The sequence below is a fragment of the Macrobrachium nipponense genome, chromosome 15 (assembly GCF_015104395.2).
Source record: "Macrobrachium nipponense isolate FS-2020 chromosome 15, ASM1510439v2, whole genome shotgun sequence".
NCBI lineage: Eukaryota > Metazoa > Arthropoda > Malacostraca > Decapoda > Palaemonidae > Macrobrachium > Macrobrachium nipponense.
The window spans coordinates 16,314,359-16,339,027 of record NC_087208.1 but is presented as its reverse complement, the minus strand read 5'-3'; the positions used below and the strand labels follow the sequence as shown (position 1 = coordinate 16,339,027).

Here is a 24,669-nt window from a genome sequence, read left to right as displayed (position 1 = left end):
GAACACATAAATCAAACATAATGAAATACCTCTGACTTATTAATCACAGAGGCTGCACAAAAGGCTGCACAAAACTAAATATATTACACTCTAGAGAGATGAATTAGCCACATGATTTTCACAGCATCTTCACAATGGATCCCCAGATAGCAATTACAAAGGGTGATGTTTTTATGGCACAAAAACATATTTATCACACTAACCTATTAAGCATGACATGCTTTATTCTGTTTAGAGCAGTCCCTATCACACCTTGCTGTAGCCTCAACAAACTGCTCCACTACACATCTATGTATAAAATGGCACTTTCATTTGGTGCTCTACTTCTACACTTATGTTGTGTTCTTTAGGTTAGAACAGAGTGAGTGCAGAGATGGGAGAGGACAATAAAATCCTTTGTGATAAACCATCAAAGATAAACAGGCTACGATGAAGAAGAGGGATCTCCTATACACTCATATAATACAATCTGTCTATACCAATGATGTAAAGCTTGGAGAACTTGGACTAGCATTCCATTTTGTGTTTGAACACCACAGAAGTTAAGATTTCTCAAATCTCTTGGTCTTTTTGCTTTCTGTAAATTCATACCCTGATGACCCTTCTGAGCCAAGCAATAGTGTTCTTAAGAGATTGATATTTTGCTCCTCGGACAATCAGGGGAACACTGTTGTGTATAAGAGAGTGTTGGTGTTGTTCTGAATTTTTCTTTGTGTCTTTGCTATGAACTCTGAAGCAAAGAAAAGGATTGCTATTTGCCATCCCCCAAAATATGCTCCCAGTAGATTGTGAGCTCCTGCATCCTTTTTGTGGATATCAGTGGTACTAAGAAGGCCGTTTTTGTAGCCAGTTAGAAAATGGGAGGTTTTAGTGGGATCCAGTTTGGTACATCTGGATTATGGTAAAGTTCCAGCTTGAGGCTTTACCAAAGATGCTTGAACTGATTTCATACCTGACAGGTCAGGTATGAAATGTCTGTATCTGTACCCATGTGAGAGAGGGCCAGTCTAAAGCCCTTAATAATAGATAGAAACATCTTCTGAACTCTTTAGTAAGGCAATATCTGTATCCAGGAAATAATGATATCAAGGGTAGCAATGTTGTGCTTGCGACTTACAGAGACAAACTTAGTTCGTGTACTACCTTGGATCTTCTCTAAGAAATGGAGATGGTGGCAGCAATTTTCATAAAATTGTCTGTGTGCTGGATAGCCTGTATGTGTGAAGGCAAAGGAAATCAGCCTGTCATGGAATCTGTAGAAGTTTGATTGCTTCCTCCACTAGGTTAAAGACCTGTAGCAATTTGATGTCAAATTGAAGTTGGCCAGAAACCAATTCTTGTGGTGCCATAGCAGAGTAATGAAGATAGAAATGGTGCTCCTTTGACTCTCATAATTCAGCCAACACTTTTCAAATGATTCTGAAGGATGGAAAGGGGTATATCTCTAGTCATCCTATTACTGGAACACTGGCTACCAGGCCCAAGCAGCCTGGTCTAATAGAAAACAGTTGAAGAAAATCTTGTAGTTTGTTGAGGTCGTAAGCAAGATCAACCAATGGAGTCTGCACTGAATATTTTCTTAGCCTAATCTTTCCTATTTAACACAAATGTGCAATCTACCCACCTGTTCACGCTCTCCGATCCCAGTATACTGCAACATAAGACATTGAACAACACCACAACAAGACTTACAACCCACAATCTCCTATCAGACAGAGAGCTCTCTTCTACCCAACCAATCAACTGTACCGCATGTCCTCTTCTCCTCTGTCATTGTTTACCTTTCCACCCAATGCTGCCGCCATCTTCTCTCTATGACGTCGCAACACAACTTAAATACATCCAGACATTTTCCAAAATCAAACACTTGTTTTTCATACATTGAACATCAACCACATTTCACCAATGCAATGCAGAAAGTAACAATAACAATAAAAATAAAATAACTGACTAAACCGATATGTAATCACATCTTTCTCCCTCCCATCTGACTGCTTCCTAACCTAATCCCCTCTGATTTCCTATGTTCTCCAACTCTTTACCCTCTACATAATTTCTAATACAGTACTAATACCTTGAGATACGAGTTTCAGTCTTTCTGTAACCGAGCTCGCAAGTCAATCTACTCATATGGCAAACAAATTTCTCCCATTTAAAATAAGTGAAATAGATGTAATCCATTCCAGCCCTGTGAAACATCCCCAAACCATCCTAAATTATGAAAAAAGACTTTTTTAATTAGGAAACACACATGTATACTTTACCAATGCATAACAAAATATAAGAAATGAAAGGATACGTGTTATGTAGTACGTACGTACTGGAGACAGATGAGTGCAGCTAACGGAAGTGAATGGCGGAGGAGGAGGGAGGGAGGAAGCGATGCAGGCACTGTAGACACGTAAACTACAACAACACTTTCTTAACACAATGAAATGTAAACCAAAATTGCATTTTCTTTACTTTAAATAAAACTAAAACTGCTTTCCTTACTTGACATGAAACCAAAAAAATTTAATTGTAAAAAAGAAATGCTCTTTCTTCTTCAAGTTGGAGTAAATAATGCGCGCCTTTTCGCATATTAGTCTCCATCACTGTATCTTCTGCCAGCTCCTTCTCTTTCACACACACCAGCAGAAGCTTCTCCATTTCTTCATGTATATTTGTCCTTAATTGGGACAATTGTAGTTCCTTTCGCTGGTGTTGCACTTTTGATGGCATCCTTTTGTTTAAGGATGGTACAAATTGTAGATGTACTGCAGTTGTACAGCCTTGCTAGTTCAATCACTCTACACCATGCTCATGTTTTTCTGTTATTTTTTGCTTTACTTCTATTGACATCATTCTCCCACTGGTTCCATGCAATGTAAAAACACCATACAAACAAAAAAAACATCATTCTCTTCTTCTCACCACTTTCCTTTATACTCACTTTCTTTGGCCCCATGTTGGCACACAAAAAAGTTCAGTAAAAAATGCAAAAATGATCCAAAAGTCGCACTGATGCTGGACCCGTGCTCGCCAACTGGCGGCAGCCTCCCGAAACACTCGTATCTCGGAATTCCGCTCGTATCTTGGACAAAAATGTGGACCGAGTTGCAGCTCGTCTCTCAAAAAATTTGTATGTTGGGCTGTTCGTATCTCAAAGTATTACTGTATTTTCCCCTGAAACTCCTGCTTTAGTTAATACATCAGCTACTTGATCTTTTCCTTATATCCATCTCACCTCCTTTATTTCCCCAGATTCTATTGTTTCCCTTATTGCTGCAATATCTATTTTTAATCTCTTACTACTTACACCAGTACTCGATTTTATTGCAGTCATCAATGTTTTACTCTCAGTATTAACCAACGCTTCTAATTTTCTCCCTCCTACTACCTCTTCCCACAAATGTTTGAAATATATCAATTCTTCTATAGCCTCTCCCACACTCAGAGCTTCTGCGTCAATGGTGGATTTGGCTACTCTCCTGGATTTCCTCGACTTCCACTATGTGGGACTTCTCTTACCATCTGTCAAGGATATAACATAACCCAATTGAGTATGGCCATCTTCTATATTCCCAAAGGAAGCACCTGCATAGGCTTCCCAATAAATCTTTTCTTCCATCTCACTTACTGTAACTCTAGCTATTATGTTCTTAGTTTTTCTCACAATTGTAATAAGCTTCTTCATATTTTGTATTGTTCCTTCTTGAAAGGCTTTACTTAATTAATTTCTGGCAATTCAACTGTCCTACCACTGATGATTGGCTCTGACAGTGAACAAAGAGAGATGAGATGGAGAAGGGAATGTCCAAGATTTAGCAGGATACAAGACGAGTACAAAGGATGGAGAGGACAAGTCGAAGATTGGCTAGAGGTTTTGAAGAAGAGATGGTGGAATGGAAAAAAAGACGCTCATACATGCAATGCTGAAATTTTAAAATTTTGTTTGACAATAACAAAATTGAAAGATTGGAATTGTTATATTACAAAATGACAAAATACAAAGAGAATTATATATTTAAAGCCACCTAGAGAAGATGGTTAGAGTGGATTATGGAAATTGAAGAAAACTGTTTATGGGCTCAAGGAAACAGCAAAATCATGGTATTGTAAAGTGGTAAAAGTAGTGGAGGAGCTTACCGGTGAGAGAAGTAATTTAGAGCCTAATAGTATATTCTTTTGGAAAAAAGACAATAAATGGAATGGCATTTTGTGTACGCACATAGAGGATTTTTGCTGCGGAGGAACTGAAGTATTTTTAAAGGAAACCATTGTGAAATTGAAAGGGAAATTGCAAGTAGGAGAGCAAGAAAGTAAAAGGTTTAAATATATAGGAGTAATAGTAGAGCAGAAGGAGAATAGATTTTGTCTAAATCAGTGGCAGTATATAAATTCTGTAAGTGCTATATGAGAACCAAAAGCTAGATGATTTACAGGTAATAGTGTGTCAGGACAAAAGGAGTTAACAGTATAGATCAGTGGTAGGGCAGTTGAATTGGGTATCGCTACATACCATGCCAGAAATATCATAAGATGTTAGGGAATTAAGTAAAGCTGTTAAAGAAGGAACGACTCAAGATATGAGGACGCTTATTAAAATTGTGAGAAAAACTAAGAACATAATTGGCTAAGTTACAGTAAGTGGGATGGAAGAAGAAAAGATTTATTGGGAAGCCTATGCAGATGGCTTCCCTTAAATCTTTTCTTCCATCTCACTAATTGTAACTTCGCCCATTGTGTTCTTAGTTTTTCTCACAATTTTGATAAGCTTCTTCATATCTTGAGTCGTTCCTTCCTTAAAGGCTTTACTTAATTCCTTAACATTGTTTGATATTTCTGGCGTGGTATGTAGCGATACCCAATTCAACTGTCCTACCACTGATTTATACTCTGTTGACTCCTTTTGTCCTAACACTCTATTACATGTAAATCTTCTAGCTTCTGGTTCAGTTTCTGTTTTCTGCTTATTTTCTTCTTGTTTTGTTTCTGTTTTCTTCCTATTATGAAAATTATGAGGACAATCCCTAGCCCAATGCCATTCTGAACTGCATATTGCACATACTTTTACTTTCCCTTCTTTGTTTATAGGGTTTCTTCCAATCCTACCTCAGTTCCATTTTCCCCAATATCTCTGGTTTTCCCTGCCTCTTCCAGAACTTGCATTGCCTTTTGACCCCCACCATTCCTGTTCCTCTTTATTCCCTAATCCCTCAAATAGTCTTTTAATTATTTGCGACACTTGTTTTGTATTCTAACTTTTCTTGACCACAAGCTGCTAATACCATTTGTTTTTTCTTTTCCATGAGATTTGCTTGTTCCAATACATGAAAACCCTTGACTTCTCCTTCAAGCGTGCTTCTCCCCGTTGCTCTGTCACGCCCTTATCTTTTCACAAGATTCTCTTCCTATTTGAATATAGTAGTTTTTCATTTGACTGTAATTCTCCATTAGCTTGTCTTTTAGATAGGCTTCATTGAGTTTGAATAGGATTATCTTCGAACCCTCTTAACCCTTGACTTCATCTCTATCGATTCCTTCCGCCATTGCCAAGGCTTTCCCTTTTAAGCTCTTCTTATCTCTAGCACCAGGTATTTTACATCTTCTCCAAACACCTCTAGATCGGACAGAGAGCTCTCTCCTACCCAACCAATCAACAGTACCATGTGTCCTCTTCTCCTCTGTTATTGTTTACCTTTCCACCTGACACCGCCACAATCTTCTCTCTATGACATCACAACACAACTTCAATACATCTGGACGTCTTCCAAAATCAAACACTTGTTTCCCATACATTGAACATCAACTACATTTCACCAGTGCAATGCAGAAAAAACAATAACGATAAAATAAAATAACTGACTAAACTGATATATTATTACCCACAACTACATATTGCCTTGCAAACCTCCATGTTTATGGGCCGTATGTGGTTTCTCTTTATCAGAGTCCACAATGATGTTCTTTTCCACTTAGACAAATTGTAAGATGAAAGCAATTTAGAGATATCTTGTGCAAATGAATATCTATTGACTGGTGAACCAGGTCCTCCTAGTGAGTTCCTCCATTGCGGATTGGTAGTTATAGTGGTGGTATTGTTGGTTTATCTCTGACTCTTCATTCCTCTAAGAACATCACAAATGCTTGGAGGCCTAGGGACATGGCTTCTAGTTCTACCATGTGTCTACTTTTTGTCTGTTGTCCATGATCTTTCCTCCATCTACTGATCCCAACCTTAGTCATTCACCCATGGACAGGATCACAAAACTTATCTGGCAAGCTATAGTAATGTATGTTCTCCTGTTTCCACCATCCATAATGATATCCTGAGTTTCAGTGGAAAAAAGGGATGTTTGGCATGGGTTATGCCTGCTGGCACTTCACCAGATGCAGTTGGTATGAATGAATGCTTAACTTGTTGAACAAGACTGACTTCACAGAGAACAGGTATAGGTGTCATATAGCCACCTGCCAGGATTCTAGGCGAGGAAGGCATGATGTGCATAGGACATACATTATCTGTCATATCTTGCCTAGGTATGTGGCCTCAGATTGTGGCGATAGTTAATAATTGTTCATATATGAAACAAACCTTCGGTCTTAGCATCAGGATAATACTAGCACCAAGCTGGAAACCGGTAGAATTAATAAGAAACTTGTGAGATCCAGGGACTATTGGCATCTGTACCAGGTCACGGGGTATTGTAGTTCCCAGAATGCCCTTTGTGTCCAGTGACCCATCAGTTACTTTCCTACTGCCTTTAAGATAGGACGTGATTACTCTCTATATATTTTAAAGCCAGTTTAGTTTGCCCGTTTTTATCCATATCTCTCTCTCTCTCTCTCTGGGTGATCTCAGTGTGGGTGTGATCTGCTAGGTGTGTGTACATTGTGAGATGGAGAATTTTGCTTCACCAACGGAAATTTCTTCGGGTTCTCGCAAGAGACAACAGAAATGGCCTGGAGTGAGTGGGTTTTCTTGTTTAAGTTTTTAACATTGGTGTCTTCAGATCCACATCTAGCGTGCAGGATGTGCAGAGAAAACGTATGTACTACGTATTACTAATCCTTGTTCAGTTTGTCGTGGTTGGTCGGTGGAACAATGGATGAAGTTTTATGGGAAGGGCCAGTACAAAAGAAAGAAGACAACGCCATCTTTGGATGACCAACTGTCGTCGGCTTATTTTGTATCGGCAATACATCAGACTGCTCCATATGTTTTGTCTCCTACTTTTGATGTTTCCCATACCCCTTCAGTTTCTTCTAGCGATTCGTTATTGGAAACTTCAGGAGGGGTTTTTGGTAATTTTATGCATAATTATGCACAGTCATTCCCGACAGGGAGAGGGGGTGCATTGCCATCTTTGTCCCAGGTGTTGGCCCCCAATGCGCAGAGAATGGAAGGAACGTGGTCAGCGTTAGGCCTACCAGGCGTACCAACCTTGGAGGGGTTGCTTTCTCACCATATGGCGTCACGTTTCCACCCGGGCCCGACAATGATGATTGTTCCTCATCCCCCTGGCCTGCAATTTATGGGAGCTAATGCCACGGCAACAACATCATCATCAATGTTTCCAGCGATGCAGAATGTTGGAAACAATTTTGCAGCACACGCAGGGCTTCCAGCAGCAGCCGCTCAATCTCCCTACAAGTGTGGTGACATCACAACCGACGTCACACACGGGTATGGTTGATGCAGTGACGTCACGGCCTACTGCTTCTCTCACTACTTCGTTGTCTCCAGAGACGAATACGCTTTCTGACTCTTTGGTACACAGCCATGAAGAAATTACAAGCTCTGGAGGACAAAATTGATAAGAAAGACAATAAGGAAAGACGTGAATTGTCTTCTTCTTTGTCTTCTTCCTCTAGTTCAGTGTCATCGCAAAATTCAATGACGTAACTGCATGAACCAGTCAAGCGTTGGAGGATACGGGACTTCATGACTGATCCTCGGGCCAAGGGAAGAAGAGTAAATTCTTCATCTTCGAGCCAGGACTGTCACATCCCTGTCAGCTACAAAGTTAAGAAGACAGTGGCTGGTAAACTTAACGCTAATGGATGAAGTCATTTACAGGCGTCAGAATGAGTGGAAGCATTGATGGTCGCTGGAATGGCGGCTGCTGTGGAGATGCTGGCAGTGAGGACAAAGTGTTCAGCAGTGATTCCACTGCTGTTGGTGAAATCAACGGTGAGTGGGCAGTATTCAACGAAGAACGGGGAACGTATACAAGTACCAGTTTCTCCTGTAAGACCTTTCAAGATAAGAAGAAAGGATGAGAAAGCTCCCATTAAAAGGTCAAATAATAAAGAGTTGGTAACCTCTTTTGATACACTGATGGAAGGCATTGTTCGCCTCAACGAGAGATCAAGGTCAATTCTTCAAATGACCTTGAATAATATTAATAGAGATAGAGAGGAAATTAGCTCGGTTTCGGGAGAACCTTCATCTTGGAAGTATAGACGGAGTTCTCACTCTAGATCTGCGAGTAGAGAAGAAGTTAGGTGGTCACGTTCTACTGACTATTCGAGATCAAGCTGACGCCGGCCATCAGAGATCAAAGATGCCGCGGTCATAGGGTCGGCGGACATGACGCACCCGAACATTTTTCAGAGGATAGAAGTGAACTAGCTTCTCCTGCGGCCAAACACAATACGTCGGAACCGGAGGAAGGGGAAAACCAAGAGTTTCTGGCTTCGTATGCGGAGGTGGTTGATTTGATTCGTCAATTCAATAACCTTTCGAGGAGCATGGAGGTACCTGCATGGGAGATGGCTATGTTAATGAAGAGTATTGAGCAGTCCTGTTCCCCGAAGGAACTAAAAGCCCCAGATTGGGATTTGACCATGGTACTGAGTAGTCTTACTAAACCCCCATACGAACCATTGAGACAGGCCACAGATAGAAGCTTGACCCTGAAGGCAGTCTTCCTATTGGCCATAGCCTCAACCAATAGGGTGGGGGAGCTGCATGGTCTGTCATATCTGGTGAAGCATTCGAGAGGTTGGAAGTATATGGTTTTCGAGTTTGTCCCAGAATTCGTTGCCAAAACTCAAAACCCATGAGTAGTGGATGGCAGATTCGACTCTTTTTCCATACAAATTCTCAGGCAGAATTTGTAGACAATGACTTTGAAGAAATGCTGCCATGCCCTGTCAGAGTACTAAGGACGTACTTAAGAAGAACGCGGCATCTCAGGCCGGGGTGCCAAAGGCTTTTTGTAAGTACACGACCAAACAAAAAGGAAGTGTCCAGGAACACAATATCGTTTTGGCTGAGAGAAACGATCAGGAATGCATACATAACAGGAGGCAGAGGGTCTAATAGCCTGGAGAGAGCTAGAGCTCATTACATCAGGGCTTGAGTGCTTCTTTGGCATCCAAGAAAAATATGCCCATAGATCCTTGGACACTTTTTCCTTGGTTCCAGTGGTGGCTGCCCAGCAAGTGGTATAGCTCATCCAGTACCCCTGGCGGGTCAGTTAGTGTCTAGTCTAAGATGAAGGTATGAAAGTAGAATGAATGAGAGACTGGTCTTTCTTCTTTACTGCTTTACTAACTACTCCTTTACCCAAGGGCAGTATGAAGAAGAGTACCATCATGAGCTGGAACGCACTAGATGCAGGTGAGGGGGACAGCCATACTGTAAAGATAATCTAGAGTATAGGATACTTTTCAGTCGCAACACACACCTCTCTATGAAGAGAGTGGGATGATAATAGATCCAGATACAAGGGCCAGGAGTAGTTTATGAGAATAGATAGCCCTCCACCTTCTGTAATGCAATAAACCATGGCATTGTATGAAACACCCAGAGAGGGAAACCAGTAGATTCTCATATATCTTTGGTTCAAAGGTTAATAGTCCATTGTCTTAGAATACATCTACTATTCGGAAATGGATAAAGGTGGCAAACTCCCAGTTGGTTATAGAGACTTGCCTCCCACCAAAAAGTAAGTCTATCCTAATGTTAAGACCGAAGGTTTGTTTTGTATATAAACAAATGACACATTTTTAACCAATTTGTATTTTTCATAACTAAAAAACCTGAAGTCTTAACAGATAAGGCCCACCTCTAACCACCCCTCTAACAGTCTAAACTGGGTTGGAAGAGTTAACTGATGGGTCATGGGACGCCAAGGGCATTCTGGGAACTACAATGCCCTGTGACCTGGTATAGATGCCAATAGTCCCTGAATTTCACAAGTTTGTTATCAATTCTACCGGTTTCCAGCTTGGAGCTAGTATTATCCTAATGTTAAGACCTCAGGTTTGTTAGTTATGAAAAATACAAATTGGTTAAAAATTTGTCATATTAATAGATTAACCAAAAATCAAAGGAAACAGATATCCACCCTTTGGGCCCAAGCTAGCACTGGGGCCAGTTTCATAACAAAGACTCGCAGTGCCATCAAAACAGAGAACACATTGTGGAATCCATGCTGACAGATCCAAATCTTCTCTGATGTAGGATTTACTGCTAGATGAATAATTAGTTTATGTACCCAACAATACATCTGTTTTCATAGCAGATTTGTATGACCTATGATCAGCAATTAAGCTTAATGAAACATGCCATCAGAGAAATTTATAATTTTTAGTCCCTAGAAGTGCTTTAGAAAGTCGTGAGGTGGCAGTCAGATGAAGACTAGAGATCTTTGAAGGCCATGTCTTACTTATTTATTACTATTTTTGACATGAGAAGTCATTATTCCTGATTTCAGCCTGACTTAAAACAGCCGACACTAAACTCTCTGTGGATCACCACTAGCTTTAAGGGCATAATTGCTGCTCCAACTAGACTTGTAAATCAGTAGCTGGTATGTCATCTGATCAGTCTGTTTTGTTTATAGACTTTGTTACTGCTGTGCCTTTTAATTTCTTGATTGCCGATTTTTTTCCTGGAAAGTAATTGCCATTTTAGTGTCTTTCTAATCCACATCTTCCATGGATACATCAGCACTTCTATAGTAGATCTCAAAAGGAGCATCATTCTTGAAACTTTCTTTGGAGCATAGATTTTTGGTAATTTTCTTATGCCAGCCTTCATGCTCCACATCTGTGTTTTTGAATTATAGTGTTAAATTACATTACATTTTTAGTTGACAAAGTTCACTTGGTAGACCTTCACAAATGGTGTAAAGAGCATAGGAATGCAGTGGTATTATGATCTCGGACTACTTTCTTACAGTGTACTAACCTCAGATTCAGTACACACTTGTTATTGGAACCTGGGTTCACAAATATTTATTGTAACATTCATATCAGAAGGGGCTTTATTTCTTCTGGTAAGTTCCTGTTCGTTTTGCAATCTGATACTTCAAAAACAGAATTTGAGTAGCAGTTTATTACGTTGCAATTAGCATAATGTAATGCTATCACTTATGATGCATTTGAAATGCATTAACCCTTAAGGATTTTAGGGAATCTAAAAATTTATCTATTACAAAGCACACTGACTGATTATGAACATAACATTTTCTCTCTTATATCATGCTTTGAATTTATTTTTCATTGCATAAAGTGGTGTCATTTTGAAGCTGAATACATATGGGGGCTTTATAGAAATATGCTAACAAATGGAAAACAATTACATATAAAAGTCATATGCACAGTTTGCCACAACAATTTTTCTGGATGATGTCATTTGATATCATCAGAAGCTCAGAGGCTTGGAATTGATGTCAACAAAATCTCAAAGTTATAATATGAATAATTTGATACTTAATTTAGAAATTCTAAAGAAAAGTATTATTATATTGTTAACCAACTGAGGGCTTCTCCTGTGGTTTCATTCTTAGAGACTTATTTTTATGGAGTAACTAGCTTATTGGAGCTGGATTAAACCTTTAAAGGTTTACAGTGAATGAGTGGTAATGCTTGACATATTCATTAAACAGGTGTTATTAGTCTTAAGAATGTGGATAGATGTATAATATATTAAGGCTAAAAAAAAATTTTGTCATTTTGTCTGACATATATGATGCAGGGTTGTGTTTTCATTGTTAGTAGGAATTTTTTATTGTCATATGCGTATTATGATTCCTCTATCGTGTGATATGTTGGTTTTTGCTATTGAACATGCTTCAAATTTGCTTATCTTGTGTATTTTGGCATGTTTTATGGATTCTTATACTGGATGTTTGAGTTCTATTAAAGGATTAATTTTTTTGCAATTACCAGGCACTGAAGCTGGAATTGAAAAAGCATTTATCTCATAGTCAGACTATTCCTGTCTTGTGAGGAGGGGTGAGGGTTCTAAAGTAGCAAAGAAACTCTCAGATTCTTAATACCACTCTCAGGATCTTGGTCTTTTAGACAAAATTGCTGAAAGCAGTTCCATTTTTCCCAACTGTCATACTTATGATTTAGTGCATCACAAAGATATTGAAATTTCCTCGTGATCGGTTTCAACAAGGAACTTCTGTCAATGCTATAAGTTCATGTTTAAGGAACTAGTATTTGCTGCTGCAGTTTAGAGCATCTTTATTTAAATTCTGGTGAGGCACCATAGTGCACTACTGCCTCGTACCAGACATCTTAAATCTTTTTACTGTAAAACTGGGTAAATTTAAAGAACCTGTAATACTACTTTAACAGTTATAACATCACCTTAGCTTTTCTGGCTGTACATGTTTGTAAATATGTACTAGAGGCAGGCCCCGGTTACCATTGGTATTGGTTACCGACATTTTGGTTTTTCTTGTTCAGTATAGTCATAACTATGTTTTACCCTCAGTAGGGTTTGTAGCACCATTGTGTGGTTATTGGTGGCTGAGGCCAAGTGCCGAGACCGCCTCATAAAATGCAAACATAACGAATATGTATCTTTTCCTTGGCTCTTCTAAAAAGTTATCCATTACTTTGCTGTATCCAATAATACTGTATGTAGTCTTATATTACTACTGTATTATAAAAAACAAACAAACCGATCATGTTTTGTTCTGGAAAAATCTGCTGAGAGTGGAGGATAGATGATTTCACCGTACTATTCAGAGCAATTTTCTTGCTTCTATTTAGCGTAAATTAATCTCTAGAATCTCTATTTATATGGGACAAGGTTACTTTGTGTTATATGGAGTGTTTTTAAGTTGAAATATGATTTAAATATATCTTGAACTAATTTAGTTATTTTGTTTGTTAGTAAATGGTGCCGTTGTCTGGTTATCTGTGGCTAGGCCTAAGCGCCGAGAGACCCAAGGGAAATATGAACTTAACGAATTTGCATCTTTTCCTTGGCTCTTTTAAAGTTATGCTTTACTTCACTGTATCCAATAATACTGTATGTAGTCTCATATTACTATACAGGTACTCCTCATTTAACGACGGAGTTCCATTCCAGCGACTACATTGTTAAATGAATTCGTCGTTAAATGCATTATTTCGACTATAGCATTAATTTTCAGTCATATTATTAGACACAGAACTAGTTTCGGACACAGCCTACTACTTGGCAAAGTTCTGATGCTTTTTATCACTTTATTACTCATATATTTTAACTTCATCATTTTATAAATTCATAATGTATAATTTTATTTAAAATAGTGTACATATATGTATTGGTTTAATTTGGTTATTGTTGCCTGTTCTCTGGTTTTCACTATTGGGCATTCTTTTCTGTTGACATCTGCTGAATAAGATTATGGCCTTCAGAGTTGTTCCATATGAATGTATGTCATTTTTGAATAGTATAAGAAATAGTGAAAATAAAAATTGAAGCTAGTTTATACCAGCATTTTCTGGATGTTGCCTGTCTCTCACAAGTGCAACCAAAGGTTGTTGAGGTTGGCACTATACAGGTAAAGATGCTTGGCCTTATAAAGGGATCCTTGCACCTTCACTCAAAGGAAAGGTATACCAGTCTTGGTTATGTGTCCCTTTTAAGTAACATGTTGGCTTCATTCAAAAAACCCACCTGACCAGCCTCTATATATCTAGGAATACCTTAAAATCTTTCCAGTGGTTTCTCTTCCACTGCTGGAAATAGCAAAGCAAGTTAGAGCTACTTAGATAATTTAGTTAGTTTGGGGCTGAATTTTGTTCAGACTTATTTTGAAGCTTAACTTTCCAAGGAAGGACTGTTATATCTTTTGATGATATTTATTCAAACTTTATTTTACTTTTTCCTTTGAAATAAGATAGCCTTTCTGACATATTTTGATGAAGATTCTCTTATCATTATCAAATCAGTTTCATCATCCCACATTTGTCAGCTACATAAGGATTTCATGTGTGGCACTTAGGCAGGAGAGAAGGATGAGACTTGCATCACATACAGCTCTGCCAGAAAGGCAAATATATCAGAAATGGTGTTATTTGCTGCTACCAATTAATTTCATTTATTTTACGTGGAACCTCAGTTTCCAAACATAAACCTCAGTTTCCATACATAATCCATTCCAGAACATCTGACGCAGTCTGAAACGTATGAAATCCGAAACTATAATGCTCATAAGGAAAAATGTAAATATAACTAATGCACTCCAGACACCTAAAAATATTTGTTAAAAGTTTTTATAGGGAATAAACAGTTTTACATACAGAAAACAATGAGAAATAAATATAAATGACTAATGAAAGGAATAAATGAACATTTAACATCACTCTTACCTTTATGGAAGACTTATTAGCATATGGAAGACAGAGAAGAGGGGAGAGGGAGGAGGAGAGATTATTTTTTGGAAGGGGCATCCTCCTCCAGAAGGACTTCAGGTACCAGGACCTATCTAGGGTTACTTTCTCTCTCTCTCTCTCTCTCTCTCTCTCTCTTTTTTTTTTTTTTTTACTTCCCATCTTCGTTTTTTACTGGCATTAGGAGCAGCTTGAGAATCACTGGACCCCTGTCGCACAGAACTTTCCATAGACATTTGTTTCAGACATAAAATTTGTCTATAAAGTGAAACCAGGCATTGTCAGGAAACATGTTGGAGACAGATTACAATGTCTTTGTTGGGATGATAATTCTCCAAAATTGTTTACATTACTCCACTTGGAAAACATATCCTTAATCACTGAAGTAGGCACATTATCCCCTCTTTACCTCCTCCTCCTTGGATTCCTCATCTGCCATTAGTTGCTGTTCCTGCTGAAGGTCTTGCAGCTTTTCAGTGGTTTGCTCTTCCCTTTGGGCGTCCATTAACTTTTCCACATCTTTGCCCCCACATTCAAGCCCAAGATCTTCACCAGAGACACGATAGATTCCACAACAGGTCATGAGGGTCAGCCTCAAGTCCTTAAAAATCCTTCTCAAGGTAGCATTCTGGCCACAGTTTTCTCGAAGCAGAGTTCATTGTCCTGGAAGTCACTCCCTGCCAGCCTTATCTGTAAGGCTTATGCAATTGATGATATTGAAGTAATCCTTCCAGAACTCTTCTCTTAGGGTCAATCCATTGTCTGGGGTCACTTCAAAGCACCTTTGAAACAGGGCCTTCTTGTACAGTTTCTTGAAGTTTGAAATTTTCTGTTGGTCCATGGGTAGGATGAAAGGAGTGGTAATAGGGGCAAGAACTTCACTAAGATTAATTTAGATTCATCTGACAACTGGTCCTCCAAGTCAGGAGGACGTGCAGGAGCATTGTCCATTATCAGGAGGCACTTGAGTGGCAATTGATATTCCTGGAGGTGTGTTTTTTTTTTTCACACTCGGGCCAAATACTTCATTGACCCACTCAATGAAAATTTGCCTTGTGACCCATGCCTTTTTGTTACCCTTCTACATCACAGGCAATTTATTCTTAATAACATTGTTTTTCTTGAACACTTGGAGAGTTTCAGAGTGATACACCAGTAGGGGTTTCACTTTCAAATCCCCACTTACATTCCCACAGAACGAGAGAATTAGCCTATCTTTCATAGGCTTGTGTCTTGGCAATGACCTTTCCTCCTGTTTGATGTAGGACCAATATGCCATTTTTTTCCAAAAGAGACCTGTTTCATCGCAATTGAAGACTTGTTGAGGGAGGAATCCTTTGGCCTCTAAATATTCTTTCAAAAGTTCTTCACTGGGCAAGTGGGTCCCGTGCTCGGCTATCAGTCTGGTAGCCAGAGTTTGCTTCCTGTGGCGGCTCAGTAAGGAATCAGTGGAATTTATTTCTGGTGATTAGAAATTCATGATGTGGTTCGAATCCCACAATAAGCTGTAGGTCCTGTTGCTAAGAAACCAATTTGTTCCTGGCCACCTAAAGAAAAAAATTAATAATTCAAGCCACCCCTAGGAGAGCTGTTAATCAGCTCATTGGTCTGGTAAAACTAAGATATACTTTTAATTTTTCAAACCAGCCTCTGCTGGCCTTAAAATCACTAACAGCAGCACTTCTTGTAGGTATTTTCTTACTGAAATTGGCATACAATATCCTTGCTGTTTCACAAATTTTTCGTTGATCCACACCAACAACAGCTTCTCGACATCTTCAACCAGTTGAGATCTCTGTCTTGTTAAAGACTTTACCCCTTTCACAACATCAGCTTCCTTGATTTCTTTTTCCTTTGCTAAGTTGGAGCTGATTGTTGAAACGGACTTGCTGTACATCCTAGTGAGATCAGCCATGTGTGTGCCACATTCATACTTTGTTACGAGTTCTTTTTTTAATTCTATAGTGTTTCTCGCCTTTTTTTTACAGAAGGGCTGGCACTTGGATCTTTCTTTGGCCCCACAATGGCTTGTATTTAGCTATTGCACTTGAAAAAAAAGCACAAAACAACAAAAACATCTGGTGATGGAGAATACTAACGTGTGTTGATGCTCATTCACTGAGAAACAAAGGCAGAATGGGTCACGAAAGAACACGGGATGCTTTGTTTGGGCGCTTATTATGGGACCTTCATGAGGTGGGCTAGAAGGAGTGTTTCTGGGTGTATGAAATCTGAGGGTATGTATGAAACCCTAGTGAAAGTTTTGTCGTAAAAAGTCTCCGAAAACTGAATCTTACGTAAACCAGGGTGTATGAAATCCGAGGTTTGACTGTACTTGAAGTAACTGTCCCGGACATTAACATAAGGAATTATCTGGAAAATTATGGCCTTGTTAATCTGTGGACAGATGAATTATTTTGAAGGTAGGCTGGTTAAAGATCAATCTCCATGAGGCATATAAACTTAAAAAGCTGGGGAATAGCATGATATAGTACTTTCATAGGCATTAGTTCTTAACCAACATGATAACTTCCTGAATTATTGCAATTATGATTTCAAAGCACGGTGTACCATGAACAAAGATGAGTTTCTATTGATTGTAATCCGCAGACATTTAGCAAAGATGACAATGATTTGGTAAGAGACAAAAAGATATCCAGGTCACTGAACTGAACTGAACTAGGGAAACAAAATATTGACATGATAGGGAAGAAATACCATCGATGAGAAGAATTTTTAGACCAAGGGATGACCTTGCTCCAACCTGAAGTTCACTTCTTAATGCATCTGTGGTGTTTTCTCTCATTTCACTAACTCCTTTTTTGCTGTCTTTAGTGCCTAATGGCCAAAGGTGCTCCAACCCAAAGTTCTGTGCTCTTGGCAAGGTCAGCTTTTGTAGTTGCATGTACATCAGGGATTTGCAATGAAACCAGTGGAAAAAGTATGGTCAAACAAATGGCCATGTGGATGCTACTGGAGATAAGTCAGGATGGACTCCGTACAGTGCAGGGAGTCCCCGGGTTTCAGCAGCTCCGAGTTATGGTCCAATTTTACAGTGCCAGGATTCTGAGTGGTGTGGCTGTAGGCGCTATAACGGGGTGAGAAAATCAGTTTAGGGAGCCGTAGCCACTGGGAGGGTTCACTACTACAAGGAGGTTCCTCCTACATATGAGTGGAGAAATTTTTATTATTATGTTCTAAGTTACAGTGTTTTCCAACTTATGACACCGCTGGAATGGAACCCCCACCATAACTTCCTGGCGACTGCCTGTACTCTGTTCAAATGTAACAGATGGTGTCGCTAAAGATAATCAATGTTAGCAAAATACAGTATAAGAGGAGCTTAGGCGTTCTGATCCCCAAACTTTAAATGAAGAGGAAATCAGAAGAGAGGGAGGAGTGCAGTGCTTAGGCACAAATCTAGGCAGTAGGAGATGTAGAACTTTACTGTTACCTTGAGAACATATTGTTATCAGAAACAGGCACTGAAAATAGTAACAGCTTTTATGAAATTGTAAGAGAATTCCTGGCGACTTGTAAGAGCTAGCACACAAATAGCAAAAGCAAGAAAATTTTGAAGAGGTGTGACTATAAAATGCTAAGATTTGTGGTTGGAATGCATTGAGAAGACTTGAAATTTAATATTTTGTAGAGAAATGTGGTAATGTATTGTTGACATTGTACAAGATACGATTGAAAGCTTGCACAAGGTTATCTCCCTAAGTTGTTACTGCTTAAAGTATGCATTTGTTTCTTTGAGGCTTCACTTCCCACTTAGCTGTGAAACTCCTGATATGTCTTGATCTAACTTTCCCTCCTCATTTAAGAGAATTTACTTGGAGTTGTCCATTGAGAGCAGTGATTTGTCAACGGTCCTCTTAAAATACTAATACGTATTATATGTAACTGAATATGGCCAGTACGTACTAGCACTCCTAGATAAATGCCATAGAAGGTGTTAACCCAGTCGTCCTGTGCCTCAAAATGTGTGGAACCTACAGTTGCTTACAATGCCAAGTGGAATATTGACTTTAAAACATTTAAGCCTATAAAAAAATTAAGATGCTCATCTAAATTATTTGCTTCATGGATGAAGAAAGTGAGACAACAAAATATGTATTCATATAAAAATTAAGATGCTCATCTAAATTATTTGCTTCATGGATGAAGAAAGTGAGACAACAAAATATGTATTCATATAAAAATTAGGCATACACTACATACAATTATTAGAATATTACCTGTAGTTTTATTAATGTTTTATTTTGAAAGCTTTTCCACAAAAAGTAAGAATCAGTAAAAAGTTCCTTTTTTCCCAAATGCAATAAATTTGTTTCCTTTTAATGTAACTGTTCTTGTAAGGAAATTATTCCAAAGATACAGGTACGTATTTATAAAAAAAAAAAGTACAGATTTTGATACAGAAATATACAACACCAGGTACCCTGTTATCATTATTATTGTTGCCTACACTGGGTGCTACTGATTTCTGTGTATAGCTGTGAATAGGGCTTGATGAAATTCATCATGAAAGATTAATAATGGCTTCAATAATTTATTTTTTGGGTTTTGAGCAAAGTTGTTTATGGTTTAAATCTTTTGACCACAGCTGGATTACTGAATTCAAAATCTGACTATTGGGGGAAAGAGAAGGGTTGGTTTACCGTATATAGAAAATCAGATAAGGCCTCCGTTGTGTTATGTAGTTTCTCTTAAAAGTATACCGCATTTAAATGTTGTGAATTGATCAGTTGTATCAGGAAATAATAAAATTCTTTAATGTACTGGAATGAATGAGTTGATACCAGTTTTATAGGGTAAATTTGTTACACAAGTTTAACATATGTAGGATGAAGGTTGTTGAAATTTATTCTTATGACTAAGTGGTACTGGGCATATTTTATGAGCAGTAACCATTATGGATGTTCATCTTTGAAATAGTAATGTTCTACAACATACGTCAATGAAGAAAGTTTATAGATTAATTTAGTTGAAAAGTATAAATGGGACACATAGGAGCCTTGAGATCTTTAGTGAAGGGAAAAAATCAAGATATTAAACAATAAGAAAGTTTTAGGGGTTAAATGACCAAGTAAGGTAATAATTCTTGAGCTGTATATAAGACTTCATTATGATTAATTACAGTATTTTTTATAGAAGGTAAACTGTTAATTTTTGTAAATTGTTTTATTGTTTCTGCTTTCAGGCGGAGTCAAACACTATGAGAGTAAACATGGCCAACGAGAGGGCTGGATCTCTTTTAAAGAATGCATAAGAACATTCACTGCCTTCACCACTTCCACAAAATCAAGAAGCATCCAGGGCCAGAACCCCAGAAGCTGGATGATTTTCTTGAGGAAAAGGCAGTGTTTAATGTACCAATTATTGTAGCTCCTTGACTAATTCGTAATTATAGTTCTCATATATCATTTAAAGCTGCAAGTGATCAGTTTCTATTATGATAGGAAAATCTAAAGTGAATGTAAATCTCACAGATATTTCCCAGTTGTATTGGGCATGACTTTTAAAAATTGTACATAATTTTTTTAGATAAAAGTTCACTACATTTTCTGGCCTCGACAGTAGGTGGAAATCCATACTGTATATTCTCATAGGTAAAATGCTGGCCCTTTGCTTATGAGAAATACAATGTTATCTTGACCTGTAGAAAATTTAAGCTTGTTTTGTTATTGTTACATACCATTTGTTAATTTTGTAGGCATAGAAGACATCATCCAATTCATTGAAATACAAAAAGCATCATCATTTCTTTGAGTCAAGCATTTGGAAGTCATTTTAAGTCTCCTTACTTAGGTTCATTCATCATATGATATTGCACCAAAATTATAACTATTTAAACTATTTATTTGGTGGTTTTAAGTACATGAGCATCTCCAATTCTCTTAAGGCATAATCCACTATTCAGATAGTATTTACTGTTTCTGGATCAGATATTCATCTATATATCTCTGTAGTTGTGAATTGTATTCAGTCTCAAATGTTAGTGCCAAGATGACACTGTAACATTGCTGATCTACTGAATATTCTTACAGCTATAAATCTTCAGACCAGTCTAGTAACCTCTTTATCAAATATAGATAAGATTACCAATGCCAAGCCTGCAGTACTCAGTACTATTATAAGAGGAAGATTTTGTTTCTTTTTGAGAATCTTCTGCGGGATATTTAATTAGGCTTGTATTGATTTTCTCATCTGGAATACATCAGACCTAATGTAGTAGTTGCTGTTTGGCCCAGTATATAGAGTTAAAACTAACCACAAGTTGTGTGTTTTTGCCTTAGACAGAATCATATCTGTGGCTTGCTTATTCCCCTTACTTACTCTTGCAAGGAAGGGGATTTCCAGTTCCAAACCTGCATTATGTATGTCCTGAGTAAGGATTTTACTCAGTTTACCTCTGACTGCTGTATCTCTCATCCCATACAAGTACTTGGTCATTCTGGTGATTTGTATGTTTATTACTTGTCATCTTGGAACTTGAGGTTCTTATGCACTTGTTAAAACAATGAGTACATCTTACTACAAAACTGAACTCCTTGGAACTGAAGATCCCCTTGTGTTATTTCCCACTGAGCATTTTGGCAAGATGGATTAGATGCTAAAGCATTTCTTCGTTTTGAATTTTGATAACTAGGAGCAGAATTTGAACATTTTTATATATGAAGAAGTAGAGAGGGGTTAGGGAAGTGCAAAGCAGTTAAAAATTTGATATTAAAAGTATCAAAATTTGTTGTGAGGCCTTACAATAAATTCCAAACAAAAGTACATATACTGGATTTACTTTGGCAAACAATTAATATTACTTCGTAGGACTTGACAGTGCTTTGCTCAGACATTTACATTATTTTGCATTCTTTAAATTGTTAAAAATAAAAGAAAATATTGATACAATACTGAATAGTTTAACCTTGTTAAAACAAAAACTGATCCAATTTGATATAGTATGTATGGGCTGTTGTGGAAATTATTTGAATCTGAATCATGTGTTTGTTACAAAATATTAGATGTAAGTTTTTGATTAAAACTGGTTACAGTCAGCTTAGTGTACTAGTTCTTTGAGCTCATTCTTTTTCATAGAAAGTTGAATTTGATAAAGTTTCAATGCCTCATTTATGATGTACTTAGTCATGTGCATTGTTTGAGAGTATGCCAAATAGTTCAATACAGGTATGTAAGTTTTGAAAAGTGGAAGCCTTCCTTTATCAAAAATTTACTATAAAAGATCATTTCAGGCTCAGACATGGTTTCTGTCACTTAATAACTTGGTGGTAATACATTACCCAAATGTCAGTTGTTGAAATTACCTGTATCATTTAATAAAGACAATATTGCACATTTCATTTGTTAGGGTAATACTATAAGGTTGTACCCTTAGCAAATCTAGGCCTGAGGCCAACATCTCTTGATAGTAGGGTTACTCAAATAGCTATAGCCTTTATTAGGCTCAGAGGTCATGGTAAACTAATCCTTTATAATAATAATAAAATAATAATACTCAAATAGCTAGGAGTGTTATGAAAAGTAAATCCAAAATTTAGGTAGAACATTTTTACTACTTGCATGTACAAATTGGAGCTTGTATATTCATCAATACCTAGGTAATGTATTTTTTAGAAAATATTGATATTATCAGTAATGTTACTCAAAATTGTCCTTTGTTTCTTTTAAAAAATTAAGTGGAACATAGTTATTGTTGAGCAAAACGTTATGGCTGATAGAATTTAAAACTACAGAAATGAGTTGAAGTTTCTCATATTGGCTTGCATAGATTTGCTAAGGCAACTGCCTTAAATTGTTGGTATGTATTATTATCATTATTCAGAAAATGTTTTTGAAGATTTCTGTGTGTGCCCATTAATGAGGCAGTTATGCTCAATCATGCTGTGCTCAACTCAATAATCTTTTGGGCCAAATAAAATATTGGTATATTTTCAGATCATCTGTTCTTGAATCTTAAATTTTACATTGTTATCTTAAAACTATCAGTATTAGGGCTACTGAATGCAGATAAACTCATGGACTTTCAAATGTTTATGTAATGGTTAAGATTGGTGTAGATTTTGTACAAGCAGGTGTTTCCTCACCGTGACACATGGTTGTAAGCTGTGATATTCTCTTTTGGTTTAATCATGCAAATAACAGATTCATGTGTTAGGTCATATCAAAACTAATGAAAGTGTTGATGTTTTCGTAGGACATTTTCATAGTACTACTTTTTGCATGGCATTTTGGGTAGGCACCAAATAAATTGTGTTTTTGTATTTTCTTTCCTCCTTTAGCAGATAAGTCCACAGCTAATTCAAGTCAAATTAACAGGTCATAGTAAAGTGGTATAAAGGCTAATAAGAAATGCTCCACAAATTTGCATGCCTTGGTACACCTAAAGTTTTTGAAGAATGATTTGTTGCAGTGCTAGATTGTTGTCGTTGCAACTTTATATATCTTATTCACATGCCACCTATATTGATTTAACTGACACTGGTTTATGGTGAATAAGAGAAAGGTAGTTTGTTAACTAGGAGGTGGCATTTAAAGATAGTACTTCAAGGATATAACATTTCAGATTGCAGTGGAAGAACCAAGAGTTCCATGTGCATTACCAGAAATTAAGAGAAATTCCCCCAATTCGATGTTCATTCAAAGAGCATGTGGCAACAGATGGTTATGAACATGAATCTTGTCTCCTCCTGTGAACTGTATAATAATCCTTGAAAGTTTTGTAGGTCCAGGGTTAAATGCAGTTGTAAATGACCGTTTACAAATGTAGAGTATACCCTGCTATTTTGACTGGAGATGCCTTTTCAAAGTGAGTATAAAATCCTATGGTTTAGCGTAGGAGTGAAATATCCACAGCACAATATGGTGGCATATCTAGTATTTAGCTTTAGATCTTCATGTCTTTTCTATTGTGATTTGTGTCTTAGTGGTTTGTAATATGCAGAGAAGGCCCACCCAATTTTTCCGTGTCACTTCTCTGTGTTGGTTCATCCCCAAAGAGTGGAAGGGAACTCCTTCAGGGAGTAGCGAAGCAGTCATATTTTTTCTTTTTATACAGTGAAAATTCAAACATGAGTGTTTTGATGGCTGTGCAGAAAAAATTTGGTTGCTTGACAGTCTGCCATCTTAAGTTCTCCATGTTATGAATGCAAATTTTTTGTATTAAGGACAAGTTCATACTGCAGAACATTGAACAGAAATGGACTGTTTATTCCAAGCATAGCCAGATCACCTTTTTGTTGTGCATAATAAAGAATAAGGTCCCCACAAATGGATGGTTAGGGTAACCCTGCATTGCCTTCACAATCCTCATAATGCTATTCCAGGACTGCTTCTTCCCCTACACTTCATTAATTTTACTCTGTGCTCCCCTCTGGAATTTTTTTGTGAATAGCTCTTAGCATCTTTTGTAGTTTAGATAGTTTGATTATAAACTTATTTCAGACAGTGATCTGATGAACCAGAAGGGAAATGCAAAAATTTAGGTGACTATACTGGTATTGAGCATTCCACATGTCAAAGGGTGTCTACATTTTCTGTGCACTTCAATAGATCTATTTTTCTTTTGTACATGGAAGTTGATAGTGTGGGGATTGAATCATTAAGTATTATTTTATACTGGGCTCCAGGATTAAATGAGTATTTCATCAAGTAAATTCAGCTATGCAGATGATCTTTGGTGTTGTTTATATAATTGACTGCATTACAATAATGTGCACATGAGAAATGATGAATTGGTAAATGGGAATTAAATTCATTGTGATTTTTCCTGTTTTCTCATAGGGGAGCATTTGTTATAGTAAATACGTATCATTTAATAAATATGTAAACCAGTGATGAGCTTTTTTCTTTAGTCCCTTTGGAATGCCTGTGAGATCTTGCACATTTCCAATAATTTTATTTTCAAGAATCAAGAGTTAAATTTACTGCCTCAGCGGTGTGGTTGGTATAGTATTAGCGTCCCACCTCGGTGGTCACGGGTTTGATTCTCTGCCATTCCATTGAGGAGTGAGAGATGTGTATTTCTGGTGATAG

General features: G+C 37.5%; 1 protein-coding gene across 16 annotated transcripts in view; it reads left to right on the top strand.

The window, feature by feature from the left end:
• Positions 1–24,469, top strand: part of LOC135227004 (synaptosomal-associated protein 25-like) — a 183,530-nt gene extending 159,061 nt beyond the window's left edge. For all 16 annotated transcript variants that reach the window (XR_010317330.1, XR_010317329.1, XM_064266748.1 and 13 more), the window contains one exon: positions 19,823–24,469. Coding sequence is in view for 14 of the 16 variants with exons in the window: in XM_064266748.1 (XP_064122818.1) it covers positions 19,823–19,891 (69 nt within the window). In the remaining 2 variants the exon portion in view is untranslated. The remainder of the gene's footprint in view (positions 1–19,822) is intronic.
• The last annotated feature ends 200 nt before the right edge of the window (positions 24,470–24,669 follow it).